A 27,200-nucleotide genomic window follows, 5' to 3' on the forward strand; every position below is an offset into this window, starting at 1 on the left:
TGGGAACCCACCATGTGTGACCCGAGTCTGGACAGAGGCCTTAACCTGTGGGGTCTTCTCTAACTCCAGGTGTTGTCTGTGAATTAAATTGTAGGACACCCAGTTGGTGTCCACAGAGGACTGGAGAATTTCTGGAAACCCACACATTTGGTGAAGATCTGTGGAAGTCTGATAGGCTTCCCTCTATGGGAGAAGTAGTCTTTTGTATCTGGCTGCTTTCACCCATGATCATGTTCGTGAAATTCACCCGTGAAACTGCCAAGCTGGTAGTCTGCCCCTCTGTCTTGCTGAGTTGTTTACATTTACCCGTCCTCCTCTTCATGGGCACTTGTGTCCTTTCCACTGTGGGGCTATTAACAGAGCTGCTGTGAACACACCCGGTCAAACAGTTTTGCCCTGAGATCTGCTGAGATTCAAGTGTCTCTGGGAGAACCAAGGATCCATATCCAGAAAACAATGTCCTCTGTGGGTTTGAGACTGAGAAATGGTATCTGAGCTGCAGACAGAGGTCTGGGGGTCACAGACATAGAGCTGGTGGTTCAAACATGAGCTCATCAGGTAGGTCGTAAAGAAGCCAAGTGCCTAAGACAGAAGTTGTACTGTCTTTTCTGGGCCATATCTTTCCATCATCCCAAACCCTCATGTCCCAGCCCCTTGAGTCTTGCCCAGGCTGCTAAACACATTCCCTCCTTTCTCCCCGCCCTACTGCCTTCCCTGTTCCAGGACCACATCTCCCATCTTCATTGAATCTCACTCAGGACCCACCTGGCCCACACACTGCATTCTTCAACCTGTGCGGATCTGAATCCCCTGGTCCCCAGCCCCCATCCTAGCCCTCAGGGGGACACCCCAGGTCCCCCAGTACAGCCTGCTGGTGAACCATGAGTAAGGGGCTCCAACTTCCCCGTTCTCCAATTGACCTTGCGTCATGGAAATTTTTTCTTTTTGTCCTTCAAGGAGCAGCAAGTGGCCACCAGCTTCACCGTCCCGTACCGCCCCCCTCCCCAACAACCCCATCTGGTGAGCAACCTTCTCTCCTCTGAATTCAGGACCAAAAACCCTCTTTCCACTCTCCAGCTCAATTTGCTTCTTTTTTTCTCATAGGTATAAGCTATAGACCTATAATGTCTGGGCCCCCTTCGGAGCCAGAGTGTTTGTGTCCCCCTCTGTAGGTTATGTTTGTGTCCTCCCCTCCAAAATTCACATGTTAAAATCCTATGCCACAAGGGTGATGGCATTAGGAGATGGGACTTTTGGGAGGGGATTAGGTCATGAGTGTGGAGGCCCCATGGGTGGGATCAGTGGCCTCATAAAAGAGGCCCCAGAGAGGTCCCTCAGCCCCTCCACCAAGTGAGGACACAGTGAGAAGACAGCCATCTAGGAACCAGGAAGGGGCTCCCACCAGAACATGATCAGGCTGTGGCTTTGATCTTGGATTTCCCAAGTTTACCGCCGTCCCCACCACACCCTACTGTCTGATACCAAGTTTTCCCCCTCCTTGTTATCTCTCTGGCTCCTGAAAACATTTGGGCTTGTGACCCCTCCACAGTGAACCTTTGGGAGACAAGAAGCCTGTCCTTGTCCCTCTGGAAGCCCCGTTTCCCTGGGGCCTCAGGTCCAGTAGGTGTTCCGTCAAAGAGCAAACAACTTCAAATTGAGGCCCAAATTAAAATGATCCTCTATCTTGCTGGGATGGATATGTCTTTGGAAACAGGAATACTCTGATGCTTGCCTTTTTATGTCACAATGTGGAGCCCTAGAATTCAGTGCTCAAAGAGAAAGCAAATAGACTAGAGTTCTGAGCCAGGAGACCTGCGTCCTTCCAGACTGCACGGGACGGCGGCAGAGACACCTGGGGAGCCAGTCTCCCGGGCCACTTTTCAGACGATTAGTGCCTGCCCTGGCTTCAGCTACAGACTCCTCTGCAATTAAGAGGGGCTTCTACAGGCACCCCAGGGCCCAGCAGCAGAGGCAAGGCCTCAGGAGGCTTGGAGCCCCTATAGATTCCTCCCAATCCCCAAGCTTCATTTATTCCAAGGGTGAAGCTGGTAATGACAACAGTGGCCTGACATCGGGATGCTATGACGCACCAGATGCTGTCCTAAATGCATTCTCTCATTCGGTCCTCACATAACCTTAGAAGCTGAGAAGCACTGTGCTTCCCCCATTTTACAGATGGGGAACCGAAGGCTCAGAGAGAGAAAGGAAGTTGCCTACAGTCACTCAGCAAGGGAGCGGCAGAGCCCGACTCAAATCTAGGCAGCGTGAGGCTTGAACCACCTGTATAGGACAGGGCTTCACTGCACCGATGAGGCCCAGGTGTCCCGCCAAGACCCCCTGACACTCTTGTCTCTCCACCTGTGACCACCTGGGCACTCGCAGCCTGGCTGCTGGAGCAGCAGAGTCCAAGAGGGCTGGGCAGGGAACTCCCCAGAGAGCGGCCACCAGGCAGCAACAGAAGCTGAGCTGGTGGACGATACTGCAATTTCCTGCCCCACCCCGGGTTGGGACCCCCCCCCCATTACCACCCCTAAGGCACACACTCAACTCCCAGAGTTCTCCATTGTGCTTAAACCCCAGCTGCCCACGGGGCCAACGTGCTCCATGAAACGCCCCCCCTTCCCCTCTCCGCGGTGAAGCTTCCTGTGATCACCTCCCCAAGACACTACTTGCACTTGAATCCTTGTGGTCTATTGTGGGGTAACTCAATGCAGGGTAATGAGCGGCTAGCTCTAGGATGGCAGAGAGTTGCTTAACCTCGCTGGGACTCTGCTGCTTCCTCATCCATAAGACCAAAAAAAAAAAAAAAAAACAAAAAAAACAAAAAAACAAAAAAAAAACCAACAACAAAAACAGGGAGGATGATAGCATCTACCATTCAGGGGTTCTGCGAGAGTTAAATACGCTCATATTTCCGGAGCACTTAAAACAATAAAGGGCCCAGAGGAAGCACCGTATGATTTAAGAAAATTCTAAGACCGTCAGAAAACGCGCTGTGAACCATCCAAAGTGGAGTTTTCCCTTTGCTGACCCAGAGACAAGCCCATGGTCAGAAAACAAGCCCCTGGTCTGCCCCAGACCGAGCCAACTCAGACGTTCTGAAATTCACCACGGGCAGCCACTGCACCAATCTCCCCCTGCCGTGAAATTCTATTACCCCAATGCTAGCAGCTCGATTTTACCGTCACTCAGAATTTCTCCACATAAGAGGCTTGAAAGTTAATTTCTGAGTCATTCCGAGTGCTAATTGGTTATTGCACAGGGATTACATTTCTCACATTCAAGGTCAACTGAAATTTCCCTGTGTGTCTGAGAACAATTCTCAGTTGGTTGGAAACATTTTTTTTTTTTTTAATCAGCAACCACGGTACAGAGCAATTATAATTCAGGCATAAACAAGCGTTTGTGGGCTCTCGCTAGGAATAAACAGCTGCATTTTGTTGCTTGCAGATAAAACAGTCCTTTACTCTATGCCAATAACTGGCCCGGACAAACACTATGTTCACACAGGAACTGTTCTCCTTGATGTCCTGAAATGTCACCCCGGCTGCCCTAGCATGGGAGAAATCATTTTGCAAACTGAGACACCATTTTATACAAGAAAACAGTGGACTTGGGGTGTTTTTTGTTTTTTTTAATACCCAGGACAATACATTTTTAATGCAGCAGCAAATGGGCACAGCTTCATCAAAAAGTTGAGGGAAAGAGATGGAAGGTGTTCTCTGGAAGGACTAATCAACAGTGTCTAGTTCTTGGCTCTACTGAGTGGGATGTCCTTTTACCAGCTCATCTGGACTTGAGCCGGCTCTGCAGGAATAACCTTCCCTTGCCAAGTTCACTGGAGAAATGACTGGTAAGCCCAAGGCCAATGTGTTCATCCCACTTGTTTCCAGGAAGGGATATCCCCTGGGTCGACCCATCACCACTAACTTGTGTGGAGGGCACAACAAGAGTCAATACTCAAGTGCTATATCTGTCAAGTTGAGGGACAAACTAACATGGATCTTGGGATAAATGACAAAATCCTTGCCAAGGCCAGCACAGCCCTTCTACTATGATGACCAGCCACTTCCCCAGTATTACCCTGAACTCACCCTTTGCTCTCTCTCTCCTCTACCCACACTGGTCTTCTTTAAGTTTCACATAGTTGCTACAAAACTCCCCACCACAGGGCCTTTGTACATGCCATCCTTGCTGAGTGGAATTTTCTTTTCCTCTCTCTACTCAGTTAATTTGCACTATTGTTGCCTTAATGACACCTTCCTTGTCCTCCTGTCTCCCCCCACCCCATATGTTCTCAGAGTTAACATGGACCTCTCTTTCATAGAACTTTACCTGGTCACAAGTTTTTTTTATTTGCCTGTATGATTATTTGCTAAATAAAAATGACAATAATTTCATTTTAGCTGTTTTATACAATTTTTTTTTCAGAGTTAGCAGGCCATTACTATTTATCTAGAATTGATGTTTTCCCATCAGACTCAGTATACTGAGTTTGTACAAACAAAATAATGTGTTTTCCCTTATGAAACTACTTTAAAATCACTCAGTACACATATAATGAAAGACCTCAAACTCATTTTCCCCAAAACATTTTCTTTGTAAAACTAGGATGTGTCTGCAACTCTCACACAGCTGAAAACAGGGTTTCTTGCCTCACCCCCCACGAACAGAAAGGGCTTAGCTGAGGTAGAAGCAGAGCCAGAGCGTAGCCCAAGATTCAGGGTCAAGGACTCTTCATTTTTGGAAGACAGACCCATGGGTATTTCATGAAGTCACCAGCACAAACAATTCCATTTGTTAACAGTACAGCACCATCCCGCCAATAGATCCAACTCTAGATTCTATCCCTCAGCAAGTTTAAGTTAGCCTCCAAAATAGAGCCCACTTCTATCTATTTCTTTCATTCACCATTATTACCATCCCAGGCCAAGCTATCATCAAAATGACCTGAGAATGGGCGCGCCTGTGTGTCTCAGTCGGTTAAGCGTCCGGCTCTTGATTTTGGTTTGGGTCATGATCTCAAGAGCGTGGTATTGGGCCCCACATCAGGCTCTGTGCTCAGTGTGGAGTCTGATTGTCCCTCTCCCTCTGCTCTCCCTTTCTATCTCTAAAATAAATAAATAAAATCTTAAAAAAAAAAAAAATGACCTGAGAAGTGAAGGAGCACTTTCGAGGAAAAGTCTAAATCTAAGTGAGGACAAGGAGGAAGGAATGCCTTCACGAAGCAGGATACACTTGGCTGGGGTTTTGCAGGATGCATAGGAGTTTTCTTGGAGCCAGAAAAACACTGCAAAGGCACAGAGTCATGAAAGGCCTTGGTAGAAGGCCTTTCATAACTGGAGACACAGCATACGAGGCATATGAGACACTCTAGCAGTTCCCACTGGCGTAGAAAGAAACACAGCTCACCTCGAATTTCTGCCTCAGCTCTTCATTGCCCTCGCTTCCTTCTGGCGGCACAGGCACGTTGAAGTACTCGCCTTCCTCCTGGCTCAGCAACTTGAACCTGAAGGGAGACAGGGAGACAGGACAAAGTCCATGACCTGACTTCATATTATTTTGTCAGTTACAATAAGAAAAGGAAGACTATAGACAGATTTACCTTAAAAAAATGTGTTGAGGGGTTTTTCTTTTGGGGGAGGTGTGCACGTACGTGTTCGTAGCCAGGTATGCTATGTGTTTTTGTAACCATTCTACAGTTTTCAGAAAAAAATGAATATTCTGTGTTTATGCAATGTTCTGGCTCTGGCTCTGTTTCTCATCTTACACACACACACTTTTCTTAGTTCTCTCATTCAGTCACTCAGTGCTTTATGTTTTTACCTACCTTCTGTCTGCTACGTGCCTTCTTATTCTGAAAGAATGCTATGACGATCTCCCATGGTCAGTGGATTCTTAGCACATTCTCCCAGCATCCTGGCTCTCAGCAGCATTTGGATGACTACCTCCTTGACTCCATGATGCAGCTTTCTCTGCAGATGCCTTCCCCAAGTGCCCGGTATGACCCCCTTGAGAAATAGCATCCTTTCACAGGTATGTACACAAGCCCCAGAGTCAAACTCTGCTTGGGTTCAAATCTCCCCTCTGACCTTGCCTCTGTGGGTCCCTGGACAAGCTAGCTAGGCTCTCTGAGGCTCAATTTTTCTCATCTATAAATCAGAACAGGAGCTTTTTTTTTTTCAAGGGCGCCTGGCTGGCTCAGTCAATAGAGCATGCAATTCTTAATCTCAGGGTCGTGAGTTTGAGCCCCACATTAGGCACAGAGATTATTAAAAAAAAAAAAAAAAGTCTTTTTCATAGAATTACTGTGGAGCTAAGATATAGTGACTCATGCAAAATGATAAGCACAGTGTCTGGCATTTAGCAAATGATAAATCATCATCATCATTACAGATATTGACATTATCCTAATAAACAAGATGGCTTTCAGTGTGTTTTTGACCACAAAGATGTTTCCATCTACTCAAAGGGAAACATGAGAGAGGGGAAAGGAAAGGACATTCCAAAGACATCCAAATCACTAGAGGGGAAAAACATCCTGGAGCTCCTCACTCCCCAAGAAAGACTTCCTAACTCAAATCCACAAATTTCATAATGATTTTTCCTCCATTCACAAAACTTCCTCAACAGCTCCTAAAAATAGGAGGAGAAGAGATTCAAAGCAGAGGTGATAATTGGCGTTTCTATGCATCCACATTTAATATTCGGTTGTCCTTGGGGCACCTGGGTGGTTCAGTTGGTTAAGCGTCTGCCTTCGGCTCAGGTCATGATCCCAGGGTCCTGGGATGGAGCCCCGCATTGGGCTCCCTGCTTAGCGGGGAGTTTGCTTCTCCCTCTGCTCCTCCCTACCTATCAAATAAATAAATAAGTCAATAAATCTTAAAAAAAAAAAACTCAATTGTCCTCTGACCATTTTCCAAAAGAAATACAAAAATAAGAGAACATCTGTATTTTTCTTGGCAATCAAGAAGGGTGCTATCCACACAGTAGTATCTAGGAACTCGTACAAATTAAAGTAATAAGTAAGAGAACATGGAGCAGTGGTTGGCAAACATTATTCGCCTTTGTGGATTTTGCTAAATCTGGATATTATGATCCACTTCATGGTTTTCATTATATCATCTCCTTTTTAAATAGCATATTCCCTTTGAAAAGGAAGCCAACAGGTTACAAGTAGAAAGTAACTGTAAAAAAAAAAAAAAAAACTTATGCAAATCAAGTTACCCAAGTCCAAGTAGATGGCATTGCTTACCAAAGGCTCTGAGACTTATGCCTGCCCCTCCTTGTTAAAATGGGAGCTCCGCCAGCGGCGCAAGTGAAAGAACATTAAGGGTATGGCAATACCAACTGAGACTTTCTCTTTATGATAATCTGAAGGTTGGAAGGAGCATTGGCCAAAGAAAAGCTTGGCCAGGGTACAATTCAGTATTACTAATGCCCCAACCATGTGCTATCTAAACCATGTACAGTCTAAGCCGCTTTGGAAACTACTAAGCAAGGGGGACCAACCAGCGGTGACTAGTCAACAGGACCCCCAGCAGAACCCCACTAACAATGCTGGGCCAGACCACCAGGGACTAAATGACAGCCACCCACTCTGATTCATATTCAGGAAGGATGGGACATGTTGTGGTGCCCTCGCTATGTCTGCTGGAGCCAGTATACTGTCTCTATGGCCCTGAATAAGGACTCATGTCTGTTAGAAAAGAGAAGCAGGGACCCCTTCCAACTTTGAATTGGACAAAACCAACATGGGGGAAATGCCTCCTTATAGGGCAGTAGGGCTGACTGTTTGATGTGTAGCTGTTTCCAGCTGTGGATCTCTCCAAAACGGCTATAGGGAACAGGATCCCTGTTCTGACAAAGAAAAATTCCAAAAAATACAAAGACTCCTTTCTCCCTTCATCTGATTTTGAAAAATTACAACTGGGACACTCATCATTCTTGAGCTCATCCGCCTTTAAGGATGGGCGGATACAGAAAAATAAAAGGATGTATGAAAAACTCAGTCAAATAAAGAGAAACAATGAGAAATCAGATAAGTACCTCCCATGAAATAGAACTACTGCCAAAAGAGAGAAAATTCTAAAAAATATCTAGTTCATACTTTCAATGAGATTCAAGAAGCTAATGCATCTTTGAAAAGGGAAAAATCTGAGATTAGAAAAGGCTACTCTCAGAAGGAAAATGTAATTACTAGATTTAAAAATCCACTCGAGACCATGAACACTAAGATGGCTAATTCAGATAACAATTAGGGAACCCTAAGAAATTCTTTTGGCAGTTGAACCTGATATTTATTATGTTGATCAGAGTTGAACTGAATGCCTTATGTATACCATTAAGAAAAATGTTTATTACCAAAAATAATATACAACATGAAAGGAGGGAATATAGCAATATATGTATCAGGAAAGACATATTATAATCCATCTTATGTAAAAAGTTCTTACTATTCAATAAGAAAATGACAGGCAAAAATCAGGACATAGTCATTTATAAATACAAACAAATGGCAATGTATAAATTAAAATATTCAGTGAAATTAGTAACAAAATATGTATGATAATGGAATTCTGTAAATATGTATAATTAGTAAAAAATATGTATCATCTTTGCATTATATCTTTGAAATTTACAATACCAGATGTTGACAAATGTGGGTAAAATGAAAAGTACCACGCAGCACTGAGAGTGAGAATGTAAACTGAAAAAAATTGCAGAAGGGCTTGGCAAACACTTTAATAATACACATGTTCTCAAAGCCATCAATTCCAGGACTAGGAATTTCTTAGGAAATAATTAAAGCTATGCACAAAGGTTTGGCTGCAAGTATGTCTACTGTAGAATTATTTTTCTAGGTAAGCACTACACATCTTATAGTAAATATATGATTCTGGGAGCAACTGTGTGGCTCAGTTGGTTAAGCCACTGCTTTTGGCCCAGGTCATGATCCTGGAGTCCTGGGATCGAGTCCCACATCAGGCTCCCTGCTCTGCAGGGACTCTGCTTCTCCCACTGACCTCTTTCCTCTCATGCTCTCTCTGTCCCTCAAAAAGAAAAAAAAAAAAAAAAGAATATGATTCTGTAAGTTGAGGCAGACCTATAGAACAGGCCACATGAAAATGATGTTGCCCAAGGTTACTGAATTATGAGGAAAAGTGTTTATAATGCATTTTTAAATGAAAAATGAGGGCTGTGACACAGTATGTACAGTAAGTTTTCATTTTTTGTTTCAGATACACGCACAGGAGCACAGACACACACAAGCACACATAAGCAATACATACACACACAAAAAAAACCCCTCTTAATAATGTCAACAGAGGTTATCCCTGGACAATGGGATTCTGGATAGTATTTTGCTTTCTTATTTATATTTTTCTAATAATTATTCAGTTAACAATAATCGCTAATACTTACTGAGTAATTACTATTCACCTGACACTGGGAGCTTTACTTACAGTATCTACTTTAGTATCATAACAACCCTATGACATGAATACCGCTGTTATCTCCAAATGAGGAAAGGAGACAGAGAGGCAAAGCAACTTGCCCAGGGGTACACAGCTAGGAAATGGAGGAGCAGAGACTCTAACCAGGAAATCTGATTCCAAAGCCTTAGGTTTTTTTTCAGTGGAGGGGTAGGATTTGTAATAAGACCAAAATGACATTATTAGTAATAACAAAGCCTAAAGAAACATAAATTTTTTTTAAAGATTTTATTTATTTGTCAGAGAGAGAGGGAGAGAGAGCGAGCGCAGGCAGACAGAATGGCAGGCAGAGGCAGAGGGAGAAGCAGGCTCCCTGCCGAGCAAGGAGCCCAATGCAGGACTTGATCCCAGGACGCTGGGATCATGACCTGAGCCGAAGGCAGCTGCTTAACCAACTGAGCCACCCAGGCGTCCCAAGAAACATAAATTTAAGGTAACAATGATACTAATAGTTGTCTTTTCACAAGAAGAAGAAAAGAATGAAATGGAAAAGGAAAAAAACCCTCAGAATCAGAAACACCATGTTGGAAATGCAGCAATTATGACCATAAGCATTAAAACATTTCCCTACGGAAAAGAAGAAAGAATTTTGAATTTAGGTCTATTTTTTTGTTGTTGCTGTTTTTCAATCCAGTAACATGCCACATGTTCTACCAAATAAAAGGACTGAGATTTAACATTAAAAAATGGGCAGGATCCACTAGGCAAGAAGTATTTACCACTCTGCAACCAAAGGAGACAGGTTGAAAGGTCAATCAGATGTTCTCAATCCTTTGGCTCCTCCACTTACTCTGGGAAGAAGATGAAGTTCCTAAAAGGCCCCCATGGGATCTGTTGAGCACCCCTCATCCTGCCAGTCCTTGCTCCCCACTGATACCCCTTTGGAGAATCAGCTCCAGCCACACAGGTCACTTCACTGACCCTCAGACCTAATAGGTGCACTCCTGCCTCAGGGCCTTTACACTTGCTGCTCTCACCATCTGGGACAATCTCTCCCTAGACTTCCACAAGTTCACTCCCTCAGCTCTCTTCAGCTCTTTGCCATGTGTCATCTTTTTAGTGAGTCCTTTCCTGGGAATTATATTACATAAATTGGAGTATCACCCTCCTCCCACCCCCTGCATTCCCTATCCCTGTTTCTCATTTATTTTTCTGTATAACATTTATTTTTAATTCTTTTAAAGTAGGCTCCATGCCCAGTGTGGAGCCCAACAAGGGGCTTGAACTCATGACCCTGAGATCAAGACCTGAGCTGAGATCAAGAGTTGGATGCTTAACTGACTGAGCCACCCAACGCCCCACTCTGTAGCATTTATCAGCTTCAAACATGCTATTTTTTACTACTCAATTTCTTTTTAACTTTGTGTATTGTTCTCCAAATAAAAAGAAACCTCTACGAACCCAAAGATTCAGCATCTAGGTACTTGCCATGTACATTCACTGAAGAAATATCAGCAATAAGCCAAAATCATGGACAAGGAGTATTAACTTCAGCAGATATAATTTTGTGTTGATAGAAGTCATTTTTTAAAATAAGTCTTGGTGGGCGCCTGGGTGGCTCAGTGGGTTAAGCCGCTGCCTTCGGCTCAGGTCATGATCTCAGGGTCCTGGAATCGAGTCCTGCATCGGGCTCTCTGCTCAGCAGGGAGCCTGCTTCCCTCTCTCTCTCTGCCTGCTTCTCTGTCTACTTGTGATCTCTCTCTGTCAAATAAATAAAATCTTTAAAAATAAATAAATAAATAAAAATAAAATAAGTCTTGGAGAGGGGTGCCTGGGTGGCTCAGTGGGTTAAAGTCTCTGCCTTCAGCTCAGGTCATGATCCCAGGGTCCTGGGATGGAGCCCCACATTGGGCTCTGCTCAACAGGGAGCCTGCTTCCTCCTCTCTCTCTGCCTGCCTCTCTGCCTACCTGTGATCTCTGTCTATCAAATAAATAAATAAAATCTTAAAAAAATAAAATAAAATAAAATAAGTCTTGGAGAGTTATATAATCAAGAATGATGCCACACATAAAGTAAAAAAAAAAAAAAGAAAATCAGAAATGAAAGAAGATATTCAGAAAAATGTTATTGGGAGAAACTCAATGAGCACTGTGCATTTCGGTCAGATGAAACAAATTAAAAAAATAGGAAGGCACAAAGATCTGGATAGTAAGATGGAATTAATCAACACTGAAATGCATGACCTATGAGTAATAAATGTAATCTTTTTATGGACGTGTCCACAGAACATTCAGTAATACCAAACTAAGCTAAATTGAGAAAGAAAGTGAAAAAAGGAAAAAAGAGAGAAGAGAAGAGGAGAGGGGAGGAGATGAGAGGAGAGAAGAGGACATATTTTCTGACCATAAAGTACTAACACTGCTATTTGACATTAATAATGAAAAACGAAACAAAAAGTAACACCAAAATGATTTCCAAATGCCCAAATAAAAGCACGCTTAAAGGAAATTAGAAACACAAGTGTAGACCTTCAGCAAGCAGCAAAAACTAGAACGCGGCATATCACAGCTCGGAGGAAATCTTTATTCCCTCTGATGCTTGTTCTTTATTCTTGAAGAGCAGAGCCCGTTAAGAGAAGGAAAATAAATTAGCAAAATGTTCATCTGAAATTCACATGCAACCACCCAACAAACCCACAGAGAAGAAGAGCCAAACACAAAATTGATTTGTAAACCCCAGAACTCATTCTTTGCAGAAAAATAAACCACAGCAAAACAGATGAACCTGGAAAACAAGGAGGAAGGAAAGGAGATAGCAAAAACAAATAAAATTAGAAACAAAGGAGTGGATCTGACGACAGACGCGGGGCTGGTGGCAAAGCAGCAGATGAGGGGCCTGAGGCTGGCACGCCACATCTGGGAGCTTGCACAGCTGCCCCTTTCTGCTGTGTGGTCTTCAATTACAACACAACAGAAGAGCTGGGAGAGCTCATCCCCTGCCAAATGGGGAAACTGAGTCTCGGAGATGGCACGGAACTCACCCAAGAGCCCACAAGGACAAGAATGCAAATGTCTAGAATTTGTTCCATTTATGTTCAAGACAGGTTCGCAGATGTCTTGGCCCTGAATCTTTTAGGGGAGCACTTCTATCCACAAAACCCAAAGAGGGCTTTTATTTAGCAGAAGTTCCCTCCAATACACAATTTCACAACTCGCCTGGGTGGGGAGGAAATGCTACAATTAGCCCTGACTAATGGAATCAGAACAGCTGAGAAGTCTGGAGTACAAAGAGGTGAAGGGATTCACCTGAAGTCACAAAGCATCCATCCCCTTAGGACAGCCAAGGTCAAAGCCCTCCCATCTACCTTCAAGGCCTCTGCCAAACCCCTGTACCAGGAGGCAGAATGGGAGGGCACGTGCTTCAGCCCTAGCATTCCAGAGACCTGGACCCAAACTCAAGCACTGTCACATACGAGCTGTGTGTCCTTTCACACATTGCTTGAATGCTCTGATCCCAGGAACGACGTTCTGCCCAGAACTGGTGGGAGAATTGAAGGATGATAATGTGTACGTGCAGGGATATTTTGGACTCAGTCCTTTCGTTCCCCCTGCCCTCTGCTATTTCCAGGGAGCAGACAGGGCAGGCACCAGACCAGGAAGGGGTGGCACCTGTGGGAGAGAGCCCTGCCCGTTCGGGACTGAGGAACCACGAGAAGTGAGCAAGGATAGGGCAAAAGCGGAGGGGCCTGGCCTGTCCTTCTCTGCCCTGGGCAGAGACCTACGTGGGGGGCCACATGGGCCAGGGATATAGGGATCGCTCAGACAGCACTCCTGGCCCGCATGCAGGAGGCTGAGAAACGAGGGCTCACACGGGTGGCCTGGGGAGTGGGACAAAGAAGACACTGTGCGGAAGGACCTCACAACTAGAGGCAACAGGCCAAGACCTGGGACTCCAGCAGGAGGCCAGAAATGATGTTCCAAACTGGGGAAGAGAGGGGATGGAGGACGGGGGGGGCGGGGGGACCCGTCCAGCCTCACGGGCACGGGTTCAGGGACCAGGCAGGATCAGCCGGGCTGCAACAGTGAAGCCCAGAAGGCATACCACAGGCAAGAGGGTCCCCTTCTCACCACCAGGAGGTCACTAAACTGCCTAAGAAAGTCTGGGTACATTACAGAAAATAAAGAGGCTAATCGTGGGTATCAATGTGTGACTCCAGGACACCTGGAAAGTGATCAGCCCGGAGCCTGGCATCCAGCTAACAGTCACTAAGTGGTAGCTACTGCTCTAGTAATTATTATTATCATGTTCACTCTTCCGTCTCACTCAGACCCCCCGGGGGATCATACATTCCTTCTCCTTAACCTCCTTACGCCTGACTTCAAGAGGAAGGACTTCGCAGTCTGTCACTAGTGCTAATGGTAGCGCGCAAAGTCAGATCATCCATATGTTAAGAAAAATTAACCCAAGGGGCGCCTGGGTGGCTCAGTGGGTTAAAGCCTCTGCCTTCGGCTCAGGTCATGATCTCAGGGTCCTGGGATGGAGCCCCGCATTGGGCTCTCTGCTCCACGGGGGAGCCTGCTTCCTCCTCTCTCTGTCTGCCTCTCTGCCTACTGGTGATCTCCGTCTGTCAAATAAACAAATAAAATCTTTAAAAAAAAAAAAAGAAAAAGAAATATTAACCCAAGTTTTTTTTTTTTTATCATGAATGGAAGTCGTGCTTTGTCAAATGCCTTTTATTTTTATTTATTTATTTTTTTTGCCTCTATCGAGATGATCATATGGTTTTTATCCTTTCTCCTGTCGATGTGATATATCCCGCTGATTGAACCACCCTTGCATCCCTGGGATAAATCCCACTTGGTCATGGAGAATGATTTTTTTTTTTTTTAATGTGTTATTGGATTTGGTTTGCTAGTATTTGGTGGAGAATTTCTGTGCCTGTGTGAAATGGGAAAATGGTAAAAAGATGGCAGTGTGACCCCTTACTGTCGTGCAAGGACATTTTCTAAATTGTTATCTCCTTCCCCGCTATTACTGATTAGTCTTACTTAGAACTGTTACTTATAATCCACAAGCCAGTTAGGCCCACATAGCCTCCCAGCTCTGCAAAGACAATCGTTAACTTTTCTAAGTTCTGCCCATCTGGGTCACCTGGCTGGCTTTAGTCGGAGAAGCGTGCAACTCTTGAGCTCTGGGCGGTGAGTTCAACCCCTACGTTGGGTGTAGAGGTTCTTAAAAATAAAAGCTTTAAAAAAGAAGAAGAAAGGGGCACCTGGGTGGCTCAGGCAGTTAAGTGTCTGCCTTCAGCTCAGGTCATGATCCCAGAGTCCTGGGATCGAGCCCCCACGTCCGGCTCCCTGCTCAGCCAGGAGTTTCTCCTTCTCCCCGCTTGTGCTCTGTTGCTATCTTTGTCTCTCTCTTTCTCAAATGAATAAATAAAATCTTAAATAAAATAAAATAAAAGAAGAAGAAGAAGAAAAGCAGTTCTTCTAGTCGTAGATGGGTCGCGCCCAAGGCTGTGATTTCGTCATCCCGTTTGGCAGTCGGCTGTACCTCTAACGTACAAAGGGACTTCAGCATTCCTGAGTCTCCTGGTCTACCAATCTGAGCTTCTCAAACCTTTGGAATCAGCCATTCATGCTCCTGGTCTCCCCATTCGTGAGCTAAGGAAAAATTGTGACAGATGTTCCCTACCTAATTTTTTTCTGAGAATTCTGTTGTTAACTGTTTGTGGTCTGTGCTTTAAGACACCTTATTACTACTGTTAATTTTGTACCCACATGGCTTTCATCCTCCTTCCCATCTGTCATCATGTTGTCATTGAATAGTTATTGGTGTCATTTCTTCTCGCTCCAGAAGTTAAACGCCATGAGGGTATATCTGTCTTATACCTGATGGATCTCTAGTGACTAGAAGAGACTAGAGAGAGACTCAAAATCTATTTGAATAAAAGTCTGTGATAAATACAGGAGTGTCTGGGTGGCTCGGTTGGTTGAACGTCCAACTCTTGGTCTCATCTCACTCAGGGTGGTGAGATCGAGCCCTGCGTTGGGCTCCACATTCAGTGGGAAGTCTGCTTGGGATTCTCTCTCTCCCTCTGCCCTCCCTGCCACCTCCCACTTGCATCCTCTCTCTTTTAAATAAATAAATAAATCTTTAAAAAACAACAAAATCTATAATGAACAGGGACAAGAGATAAGGAGGTTGTATGGTGAGCAATGGGGAAGACGTGTGGTCCTCGAGATGCATTCTCTTCCTTGCTAAATGGGTCTGATTTTTTATTTTCTTTCACTTGTAACTGAAAAAGTCCTGAATGAAGTCATAAGGGAGACAATTTCTCTTAAAGAGATAAGAGCAGCCAATAATGTCCACTTTGCTCAAAGCTATGGTGCCAGGTTGGACTGTGTATTCTGACTCCTTTTATTCAGATGATGGTGAAACCAACCATTGCCAAGGGAGCTCACCCAGCCTCTTTGCTGGGAATACTGAGGATTTTTTGCCAGGAGAAGGGAATGGAACAAAAACTGCAGAACAAACCTCCCAGCAACCTCCCAGCACCTCTGTGGCCAGGCTTGGTAAGTGGTCCCAACGAGGGAGTATTTTCCTATGGAGCTGGAATCTGACAGAAGACTGGGTGTATTTTTAGGGTACACTGTAAGAGCCACTTTAGTGCCCATGGGGGCCAGTCAAGACATGAAACTGTGTAAAGTTAGATGGATGTAAAGCAATAGGGAATGGTGAAGACTAGGGCAAACAGAAAATCCATGTCCTGTCTGAAGAAGGCATTAACTAACTACTCACCTGTTCTCAGTTATTGCCTTCTGGGCTCAGTACATCCAGGTATTTCTGGATTTGCAAGCCAGAAGTCCAGATTTTTTTTTTTTTTAAGTAGGCTCCATGCCCAGCATGGAGCCCAATGCAGGGCTTGAACTTGCGACTCTGAGGTCAAGACCTGGGCTGAGATCAAGAGTAGGACACTTGGGGGCACCTGGGTGGCTCAGTCAGTTAAGCATCTGCCTTCGGCTCAGGTCATGATCTCAGGGTCGTGGGATTGAGCCCTGCATCGGGCTCCCTGCTTCTCCCTATGCCTCTGCCCCTCTCCCTGCTCATGCTCTCTCTCTCTCTCTCTCTCAAATAAATACAGAAAAATCTTAAAAAAAAAAAAAAGAGTTGGATGCTTAAGCAACTAAGCCACCCAGGCACCCCGCAGAAGTCCAGATTTTTATAGAAAATGTCCAGATTTTGAAAATACGAGGAACTGATTTTTTTTTTAAGTACAAGGACCGAATAAAACATATCCGTCAGGCAGATCCAATCTACCAGCTATCACTCTGTGACTCCGTTTTAGTATTTCACTTTTAGGACAAAAAGGAAAACATCCTTCTTCCCCCATTGGATGGACCAAGCTGTATGGCAGCGTTCAAAGCAAAATCCTGCTTACCAGCCATCAACACCAGCTTTCTGCAGTTCGGAAATCCCAAACGACAAAGATCCCATGAAGTCATTCCTGCTGGTCAGATCCCAGTCCCAAATCTCCACGGACAGTCTTCTGTCTTTGTCCGATTCTTTCAACTGGCTGCCAAGAGCAAGATGAGAGACGTCGGAGGAGCTTACCATGATTTCTCAAGCAGATGAAATGTTTAAGAGGAAAAAGCCCAAAGGTGGGAATTTTTAAAAGATTACAAGCTGTTGCCAGCTGCATATTCTGTTTCCATCCCAGGCAAGCTCCCCAGGGAGGGAGGGCTGCTCAAGTCCCGCAGCCCGTGGCTCGCCCGGGTTGAAGGACCTGGACCAGCACCGCCAGAAACAGTTCTAGCCGCTTCCTTATGTCTTAATAGGGTTCGGGATGTTCGGGAAACCCTACTGACAAAGTGGCAAACAAGAACTCTGGGTATCGATGACATAATTGCGTGAGTGTTTGCACACACGTGAGTTGGCGTGAGACTCAGGACACACGTGGAGGAAGCAGTCTTGCTGGTGCTGGTCGGGGGAAGCTGTTCTGAGGCGTGTCCTTGATTGAGGCTGAGGTGTGTCCCCACTTTCACCCTGAGAGAGGGAACAGGGGGATGGGGCTCCCACAAGGAATCGTGCTTTTGGCCCAGAGCCTCTGGTGTCAGACTTCAGAATCTCCCCACAGAATGACCCCACATTTGCTGGGGGACTCTGGGCACATTCTTTAACGTTGTCAAGCCTCATTGGTTAAATAGGGATGAAATGGCCAATGAACTGAGATCATTCACTAGAGTGCTTTTTACAACCGCGATATACTCCATAAACACTGGCTGACGTCACTAACCCTTGTGGGCCCAGATGCCTCAAAAAGTGACCCCAGGTTCTTGGAGCACTGGCTCGGGAAGATCCGCTGTGGAAGCTAGCAGAGAACTCTCGACAGGCTGCGGCCCCAGCACATCCATACCCCCGGACTCAGTCCCACAGGGGTTATCACCACACCCTATGGGTTACGTCCCACTGTTCTCTGAGACCAGAACTTCTCCCACAACTTGCCTTCACCTAGCAACACATCACACTACTTTCTATCCCACCCACTCCCCACACCACAGACATTCTCATCTCTATTAAAAAAATAAGTTCCAATTTTTACTTGGCTTGCAGTGCAAAAATGCAGATGGAGGGGGAGTAAGGGAAGGGAGGAGGGAGAAAGAGAGGAAGGGAGGAAAGGAGGGAGGGAGGGGAGAAATGAAATGGAAGCTGGGAGGGGCCCTCCCCAATGCTGGTGGCCCACAAGGTGAACCCCACCGCCCACGCTGGGCGGCGATAATTCTAACTTACAATCTGAATGTCTCGTTCCACTCAGGGTTGAGGGAGCATTTGATGGTTTTGGTCTTCTGCTTGCTCTCGCTCTTGGGGTCGGGAATCAGTTTCAGTTTCACGTAAGGGTCTGACAAGCCATTGGGGTCCATAGGTACAAGGTTTTTAGCATCTCTTACTGAAAAGAGAAAAAACAATTTCAGCATTAATAGTCCTGTCATGTTTAAGCATCAGCCAGCGAGGGTTGGAGACCCTGTGGACGAGTCCTCGGCATCACACTCGTCTCATAGGAGATGTGACTTAGGGTCATCCACAGCTAAGAAGCACGCAAAGCAAGATGCACGGGTCAGATGTAGTCAACCTCTTAACCGATATGAGTTCGACACCGACTTCTGACTTCCCCACTGCTCTGCCCGCTGGGCCCCCAAGATTAGCTACATGCTCTCAAAGCTTGTGTTCCACAAAGCCAACAAGAAAGACTGGCTTCTTTCACCAAGCATAATATTTTCAGGGTTCATCCATGTTGTGGCATGGATCAGCGCTACATTTATGGCTGAATATTGTTCCCTTGTATGGACAGAGCGAACTCCATTTATCCATTCATCAGGTGGCCATTGAGGCTGTTCCCACACTTTGGCTCATGCAAATAGTGCTGCTGTGAACACCTGTGCACTCCGATGCAGAAGGTCACATGTTGTAGGATTCCACTGATAGGAAACACCCAGAACAGGGAAATCCACAGACACACAGACCGGTGGCGACCAGGAGCTGGTAGGGAGGGGGGAATGGGGAGTGACTATGAAACAGGTAAGGGGTTTCCTTTTCTGGTGATAACATCTCTTGGACCTAGATACGGGTGATGGTTGCACAACCCCATGAATATACTAAGCACCCGTGAATGGTACATTTTAAGATGGCTTATGGTTAATTTTGTGTTATGTGAATTTTACCTCAATTCAAAAAGCAAAAGCTGAAAGAGAAAGAGTTGCTCTCATGACCTCCACCCAGACAGAAGGCTGGAAAATTACCGCAGCATGACAGGTGGGCTCCACCCTCAACGAGGAACACAGTAAAGGAGGCTGTAAGATTGGCTTAAAGAAGGGGCGTCTGGGTGGCTCAGTGGGTTAAGCATCTGCCTTTGGCTCAAGTCATGATCCCAGGGTCCTGGGATCGAGCCCCGCGTCAGGCTCTCTGTTCAGCAGGGAGCCTGCTTCCCCCTCTCTCTCTGCCTGCCTTTCTGCCTACTTGTGATCTCTCTCTCTCTGTCAAATAAATAAATTTTAAAAATCTAAAAAAAAAAAAAAATTCCTGAAAAAAAAAAAAAAAGACTGGTTTAAAGAAGAAAGGAAGCAGAGGGTCAGTAGTGTAGACACAACACCAGCCTAGGGAAACAAGAAGTTACATAGGCAGCCATGAGAAGGAGATGGGAAAATGGGAGTTGTATGGGTCATAAGTATACGGTGCCAACCATCTCACTTATGATAGAAAAATCCAAAGTATTGCATTAGCAGATTGAATTAAGCGATCTGCCAGAAGGTCAATATAGAATGACTCTTACCAGGAATGCAAAGATGGTTCAATCATAGACAATCTATTATTAAAACATTCATTATATGTATAGGTCAAAGGAGAAAACCATTGGATCATTGCAATTGGCTACAAACAGCAGGAAATTGTCTTCCCAGGATAAAAGCTATCTGAAATAATAGAGCCATAGTTGAGGATAAATGCAATCCCCTTAAAGGCAGGAAGATGATAGACATCCATGACCCCAGCTATAGTTCAACATTTTTTTCTGAGTGTTCCATAAGTGCAATAATACAATAGAAACAGAATATTAGAAAGTAGGAGATAAAGCATCCCCTCACCTCCTATAACCTTCGCTTCATGCTATCACAGTTCATGATAACTGGAGTTTATCATCCCAGAAATCACACCACTTTCTCAATCTCCACTTCACAAACCCTACAAGCCAATGCCCCTCCCTATTTTTCCAGTTCATTAACCCTAGTACCCCATTGTGACCAGTCTTACACCAACAGTCAGTCTGTTGAGCCCATCTTTACTGACTCTTCTCCCTATTCCCTCTTGCCTTTATCTCACTCCCAGCCTAGAGCTCATAATGCATTATAATCACTTGCTTGGAAACCCCCTCAACTCTCTTGTTCCTCTTTCTTTCCATTTTATTTATCTGGGTGGGGGGGGGGAACCCAGCCCTAGTTAAATTCGTAGATCTTCTCTTTATTTCCCTACACCCAATCAGCTCACCATTGCTGTTGGGGGCGGGGGTAAGTCAGACTTTGCTGACTTGTCTAAGACCCTGTCACTAGGAAGGGGTTGGGACTGAATACAGGAGATGGAAAAAGGGCTGGGTGGACTGCCAGGAGAGTGACAAGGGGCCCCGGGGGGTCAGCTTTCACTTATTCTGCACCAGTGTGTTTCTGCACTCTAGCTTATGACCTATCCTTCCATTTATCCACAGCCCATTTATCTCGCTCCATGCCATTCTCGTTCAGGTTATACCTCATTCTTGCACCAAAAGCGAGAACTTTTCTTCTTTGACTTTGACTCAGTTAAGTTCAATAAGCAGGTCCCTGTGAGGCATTAGGCATTCTGTTACGCACTGGGGATATGGGGATAAGATGTTGCTCCTGTCCCCCAGGAATACAGAAACCCAAATTTATTCAAAGCATGGTTGACGGCTAATGAGTCCATAGCCAGGTCGCATAGTGTAGTGGATACAAGGCTACAAGATGTCAGGTTTTGCATCGTGCCTAGCAGTTACTTCACATTTTGGGACCTCCATTTCTTGACCCAGGACATGGAGAAATACATACTTCATTGGGTTGTTGTAAGAGCATAATCGGATGCGAACATACATATTCAGCTTGGAACCTGGCTCCCACGGAATAGTCAATAAATGCCAGCTTTACTTTTGCTATTTTATTATTATTATTACACATATTCAGTGTCCCCTCTCATTTGTTCCCTTTTATTAAGAAGAGCTAACCACTTCCAAATGGACGTCTGGGTCTTCTTCTTTGAGAACTATGCGTCTGACCTTCCCACTTGAACGCTTCCAGGGCTTTCCTCAAAACTTAGTGTGTCTAAGAGTCACCCACAGGGTTTGTGAGGTCCATATCTCTGGGACCCACTCCTACCGATGGATTCTCTGATTCAGTGACTCTGGAGGGAGAGCTGCTCCCTTGTTTTTCTAACATGTTCCCAGGTGATACTGCTGCAGCTGGTCCATACAGCAGACATTAAGCAAAGCATTTCCAGATGATATAATTTAAGATCCCCATGCATCTTTCCCATAGACTACAATCTCCAACTGTTACTTTCTCCCATTTCTTAAGCCTTCCAGGGAAAATAGCATGTGCCTGTTTCTAGGCTGGGATCTTGTAATGACACATCTATCACGGAGTAAGCTGCATAAAAACATGATCTGAGGCGCGCTGACGTGCCAGGAACTTGTCTGTCTGGGTGATTGGCAACACATGTGCAAGTGGGAACGGCTCACATCTCTTCTTTCTGTCAAGACCCACACCCCCTCCCACCTTACTCCCTGTGCTATGAGCTGACACCACAGCACCATCACCAGAACTTTCTTCTACTGTAAGTTTATGAGCTCATAGCTCCTTCCGAGGGCTCTTGATGGGACAAGTGCGTGTTAGTTTGAGCCAATCTTTACAATGAATGCTTTGAGAATGACCTCTCCTTGGGCCTCTGCTTCTCCTGAACCCAATATCTGTGACTGAGGTAGGACTCCATCTCTTCCCCAGCCCTTATAGATCTTTTCTTCCTCTTTTGTCCTTTTGGGTCTATTACTGAAGAGGATGGGAATGAGGAGAGGAATGGAGTGAAATGGATTCTGAACCTGCTGGTGTTCACATCTCAAGAGCTCTCGTCCCCGAAACCATCACGTCGTGAGCAGGGGACAGCAGCTGCAGGCTAAGACCCAGAGGCCTGACCCTCCTAAAGCTTTTCAAAGTAGAGTCCTGTTTCCCAACCACAACGTACTGAGGAAGCAAATCTCTCTAGACCACACTTGGCGAGACTGACTTTGATTTTTCTTGATAAATGTTTCTTTACTATCTTTGTTGAAATCCAGCCAGCCCAGATGGTACAAAATGCTTCACACAAAGCAGAAATAGCAACCTTCCCCCCCTGGTGGAAGTGTGCTCAATGTACAGAAGAAAAGTGTCCTGATCCAGAGAACACTGCTCGCCTTGGATGTGATGCAGGCGGGGGGGTGAGGGCTGGCTGTTTCCATCAAAGGGTCCTCGGAGCAAACGAGGCCTTCCGCACGCAGCTGAAAGTTCCCTAAGACAGTGCTGGGCCCATAAAAAGGCAGCACTACTGTGAACTATTCTCCTAAGAATTGTTCTTCAAGAACTCTTCTACTCTTTCCCCTGACCCATTCACCGCCCCCCAGCAACCACCCAAAACACAACTATTTATTAGAAAAATCTGAATAGTTGTGCTGCTGAAAAGCCTTTATCTCACACATTGTGGGAGATAACCAACTCCTTTAAAAGGCACTTCTTCCAGCATCATGAGTCCTCACTTGTCCTCCCTCCGTGGTCACACAACAGCTCTTCAGAGCAATGCCCACTAACAATCAGTTATGCCTGAGGATGTCTGCAATGGCAAAGTGTAGGAAATACTGCGTGCCCCCCCCAACCCCCAGACAGCAGAAGAGGACTAATCCGTGCATCGCCACACTAAGAAACACTATCCCATGTTAATCACAGGGACCTTCTATATGCACGAACATGGTGAACAAAATGGCCAGGTGAAGACAGAGGGTGACAATACAAAATTTCTTTCTTTTTTTTTTTTTTTAAGAAAAATGTGCCCACCAGTGGTTTGACTGTGGCAACGCAGATTCCCCGCTATGAATAAATCACAGCATTGGATCAATATACATTTCCTGATATGTTCGGATCACTTGTACCATGCCCACATGAGAGGATGTTCTCGTTCCTAGGAAATACACACTCAAGTGTTTAGGGCAAAGGGGAACCATAGACTCCAACTTATTGTCAGATGGCTCAGAGAAAAAAATATATGTTTATAAAATATTTCATAAAGAGAATGATAAAAAAAATGGGGCAAAATATGACCATTTGGTAAATCAGGTAAAGAGGATGTGGTTGTTCCTTGTACTAGTCATGCAACTTTCCTGTAATTTTGAGATTATGTCAAAATAAAGGGATTTGAAAATCAGGGCCCTCCAAATCTTCAAGACAAAAGTACAATAAACTTTCGAACGACCACCAGGTGCTGTTTGAAGTGTTGGATCACAATATTGTACACCAGAATCTAATGTTAGGCTTTATGTGAACTAACTATAATTAAAATAAAAACTTAAACAAATAAAACAACAACAACACATTTTCTACAATGTCACATGTGATTTTTAAATATATAGAAAAGAACCTGGAAGGATATACCCCAAATTGACTTACTGTAATGATTATATCTGAGGAAGAGTTAAAGAAACTTGGTTTGGGGGTTGTAGGCAAAATAGACTTTGGCCTTATCTGTCACATTGTGAATTTATTACAAAGAGAAAGCATTTTTGTATTAATGGCATTGCTTAAACTAAATTTTTAAAAAACAACTCAGTTGTGCATCTCCGACCTCTAAGAACCCATTGCCCTTGGCCTTCAGGGACCCTCATCCTGTTCTCCAAAGACCATAGGACAATTAGGTCTGCAGAATGAGGCCCCAAAACTCATGATTTGGATCACAGAACCTTTAGTGAACAACACAGAGATGGGGGTTACCTCACTGAGATTAGGTGGGCACCCTCAGCACCTACCCTGAGATCACAGCAGGGATGCAAGCAGAGACTCAACATGTTTAAAAAAAAAAAAGAGAGAGAGAGAGAGAGAGCGAGAGCACCGTCAACCTATTTTTGCCATCCTGCCCTACTACTCTCCTATTCCGATGCCCCCCCCCCTCAGTGGCTGACAGCTTACCTGGGTCTCTGGTTAACCCCCAATCCCTCCCCACTGCCCGCCACACCCTCTCAAGTTTCAAGCTTCTGTGGCCCTTCACTCCAAAGTCTACCCCTGGATCTGTGTCCCCTCAATTCCTATTCATTGTTACTTCCTCGAACCTCAAAACTCTCCGATGCTCTGGCTTTGGTGAGCCTCAGATCCATCAGAATCCCCTTCCCATAGGTATCCTAACTGGCCATCCCCTGTGGCCTCATCTGATAGGTTCTAAACCCAAAGCGAGCCAACCCGGGGTCTCTGGGTACCCACACACAGCATTGAGGTCACCCCTAGCACGTTGTGTCCAAGGGCTCCTGAAACAGCTGGCTTCCTGTCACTGCTGGCAGTCGTACAGTTATCACACATCTAATTATCTGTGTTGAGACAGACTTCCAGCTGGGACCGTCACAGTGTCTGTCTAGAAGACAGCCTGTCAAGTCACAGCAAGTGAAACGAGGGTGGTGCGTTAGTGCAGAGGAAATCGGGAACTAAATCAGCAACACGCAGACTTCAGAGTCAGACAGACCACGGTTTGAATCCTACCTCTGCCTTGACTCTCACTTAACTGGGTGATCTTGGTTAAATGACTTCTCTGACCCTTGGTTCTCCCCGTCTCCAAAAGGCAGGTAAAACCACAGATAACTCAGCGGGATGGTGGATGGTAGCTAGAAGGACCATTCATCCCCCTTTGCCTAGGACAGACAGCCTCAGTCTGTCCCTGTTGTCCCTTAACTCTCAAAGGAGTTCCGCCTTGGACGGTGGATTTTATGGTGACCCTAATTACAGAGGACAGAGCGTTTGAGGGGAATCCAAAGCACATGGCAGAGGCTCAACAAATGCTGATTCCCTTTCTCCTTAGGGAGAATTCAAATCAAATTATGTAACGATCCAGATACATCTCCAGGCTGAAGGAGCATTCCTCCAATGTGGCCTTCATACAAATCAATCTGGAGGAGGTACTAAGAGAATGATAGATCATCTGAAACCAAATGGGACCCATCTCCCTCTTCCTTTAGGACCACCTCTCCATCCCAAACCAGGCACCTGGAGCCTCACTTCCTCCAACCTCACTGATCACCTTTGATCCTCTTAGTTTCCTACTCCCTTTACCCCAGTTCTGTCGATCTCATTGAATCCTCTGACCCCCTCAAGTCTTTCCTTGGCTCTGGCGCAACTGTGCACTGCTGTGGTATGACTTCTCTCCCGCACCTGCCCATATGGAGTCATTTTGGCCAGGGCCTTCCACACCTTGACCTTCTTGCCTTTTCAACAACATCCTCTGTAGGTACCTCTGACCACCAGCGACACATGGCACAGAGACCGTCCCTGCAGAAAACCATTATACGTGGGGGCCTGGGGCCACTACACACACTCCTGGTCTCCAACCACAGCTTGGTCCTCCTCACCTCCTGTCCGCCCTGGCATCCCTAATCAGTTGCCTGTCCCATTCTCTGCAGAAGCGACATCAGGAGCACCCATTCTTAAGGCTCTCATAGATTCCTATTCCTTTCTCAGTCGCCCTGTGATCTTCTGTCTCATATGTTTGTGTCATGGATTTTTAGTTCTTAATGGAATTGTGGGCCGAGTGATTTGACGGCACTCCCTTGCAAGCTCACACATCGCCAATTTTGTGCAAAGAAAAAGAAGGTGATTGTCTCATTAAGATAGAGGTAATTAAGAATTACTCTAATTTTCTAAGTCATCTATATCTATGTTGTTGCTTTTTTTTTTTTTTCATTTTACCTGTTTTATCTGTCAAAGACTAACAAAGCATGTTTTAAGACCCTCCTGCTATGGTATTTCTGTATACTTTCATTTCAACTAGTTTCTGCTTTATGTACTTTGACCCTATGTTATTTGAGATTCATGACCACTTTTCAGTCTTAGAGTGTACCTTTCACAATTAAAATATTCTTTCTGTATAGTTCATTATTTGTCCTGAACTCTACTTTGGATACAAGTGCTTTTCCATTTGCCCTTGTCTTTTCTCCAGGAACATCTGTTACCCGTTTACACCTAGATAAATATTGTTTGTCCTCTACATCTATCATTTTTTCATGACTGTATTCATTTCTTGGTCTCCTTCCTCCACCATCTGGGAGCACACCTTAAATTTGTTTCCATATTACTGATTATATTTTATCCAGTAGGCATTCCTGCATTCACTGTTTCTATGTATTTTATTTATTATTTTGAAAGATTTTGTTTATTTATTTGACAGACAGAGATTACAAGTAGGCAGAGAGAGAGGAAGGGAAACAGGCTCCCTGCTGAGCAGAGAGCCCAATGCGAGGCTCTATCCCAGGACCCTGGGATCATGACCTGAGCCAAAGGCAGAGGCTTTAACCCACTGAGCCACCCAGGCGCCCCTGTTTCTATGTATTTTAATTTACTGTTTTACGTTACCTGGTATCAACTGCCCAGGTGGTGCAGTTGGTTAAGCATCTGACTCTTGGTTTCGGCTCAGGTCATGATCTCAGGGTCATGAGATCGAACCCCCAGGTCAGGCTCTGTGCTCAGTGGGGAGTCTGCTGAGGTTTCTGTCTTCCTCTCTCTCTGGCCCCCATCCCGCACACACATGTGATCTCTCTCTCTCTCTCTCTCCCAAATAAATAAATCTTTTAAAAACAGATAAATTACCTGGTGTCATAGCATGGATACTCTTCTTGCTCATGTCTTCTCGGCCCACTCCATTTCATTTCAGTATACTGACTTATTTCCTCCTTCCTACCTTCCTTTCCTTTATTTTTCTCTCTCCCCCTCCCTCCCTCCTTCCATCCATCTTCTATCCATTTACTTTCTGTCTATAGCATTGATTTAATTTCTTAAATTAGTATACAGTGAAAAGACTTTTTCTTTAGGTATAGAGTCTTGTGAATTTTAACACATGTATGGATTCATGTAACCATCACACAACCAAGATACAGAACAGTTCTATCACCCCAGAAAAATCCCTTGTGCTGCCCCTCTGTAGTCACAAACTCT

At 45.0% G+C, this 27,200-nt stretch overlaps 1 protein-coding gene across 3 annotated transcripts in view; it reads right to left on the reverse strand.

Moving 5' to 3' along the window:
• The window catches only part of LOC111162208 (protein kinase C beta), a 356,652-nt gene that overhangs the window by 89,398 nt on the left and 240,054 nt on the right, over positions 1-27,200 (reverse strand). For all 3 annotated transcript variants that reach the window (XM_022526438.1, XM_022526437.1, XM_022526439.1), the window contains 3 exons: positions 18,229-18,385; positions 16,880-17,014; positions 5,413-5,509 (listed from right to left, as the gene is read on the reverse strand). In XM_022526438.1, the coding sequence (XP_022382146.1) occupies positions 5,413-5,509; positions 16,880-17,014; positions 18,229-18,385 (389 nt within the window). The remainder of the gene's footprint in view (positions 1-5,412; positions 5,510-16,879; positions 17,015-18,228; positions 18,386-27,200) is intronic.

This window comes from Enhydra lutris, unplaced genomic scaffold (assembly GCF_002288905.1).
Source record: "Enhydra lutris kenyoni isolate GAN:26980312 unplaced genomic scaffold, ASM228890v2 scaffoldscaffold90, whole genome shotgun sequence".
Lineage (NCBI taxonomy): Eukaryota > Metazoa > Chordata > Mammalia > Carnivora > Mustelidae > Enhydra > Enhydra lutris.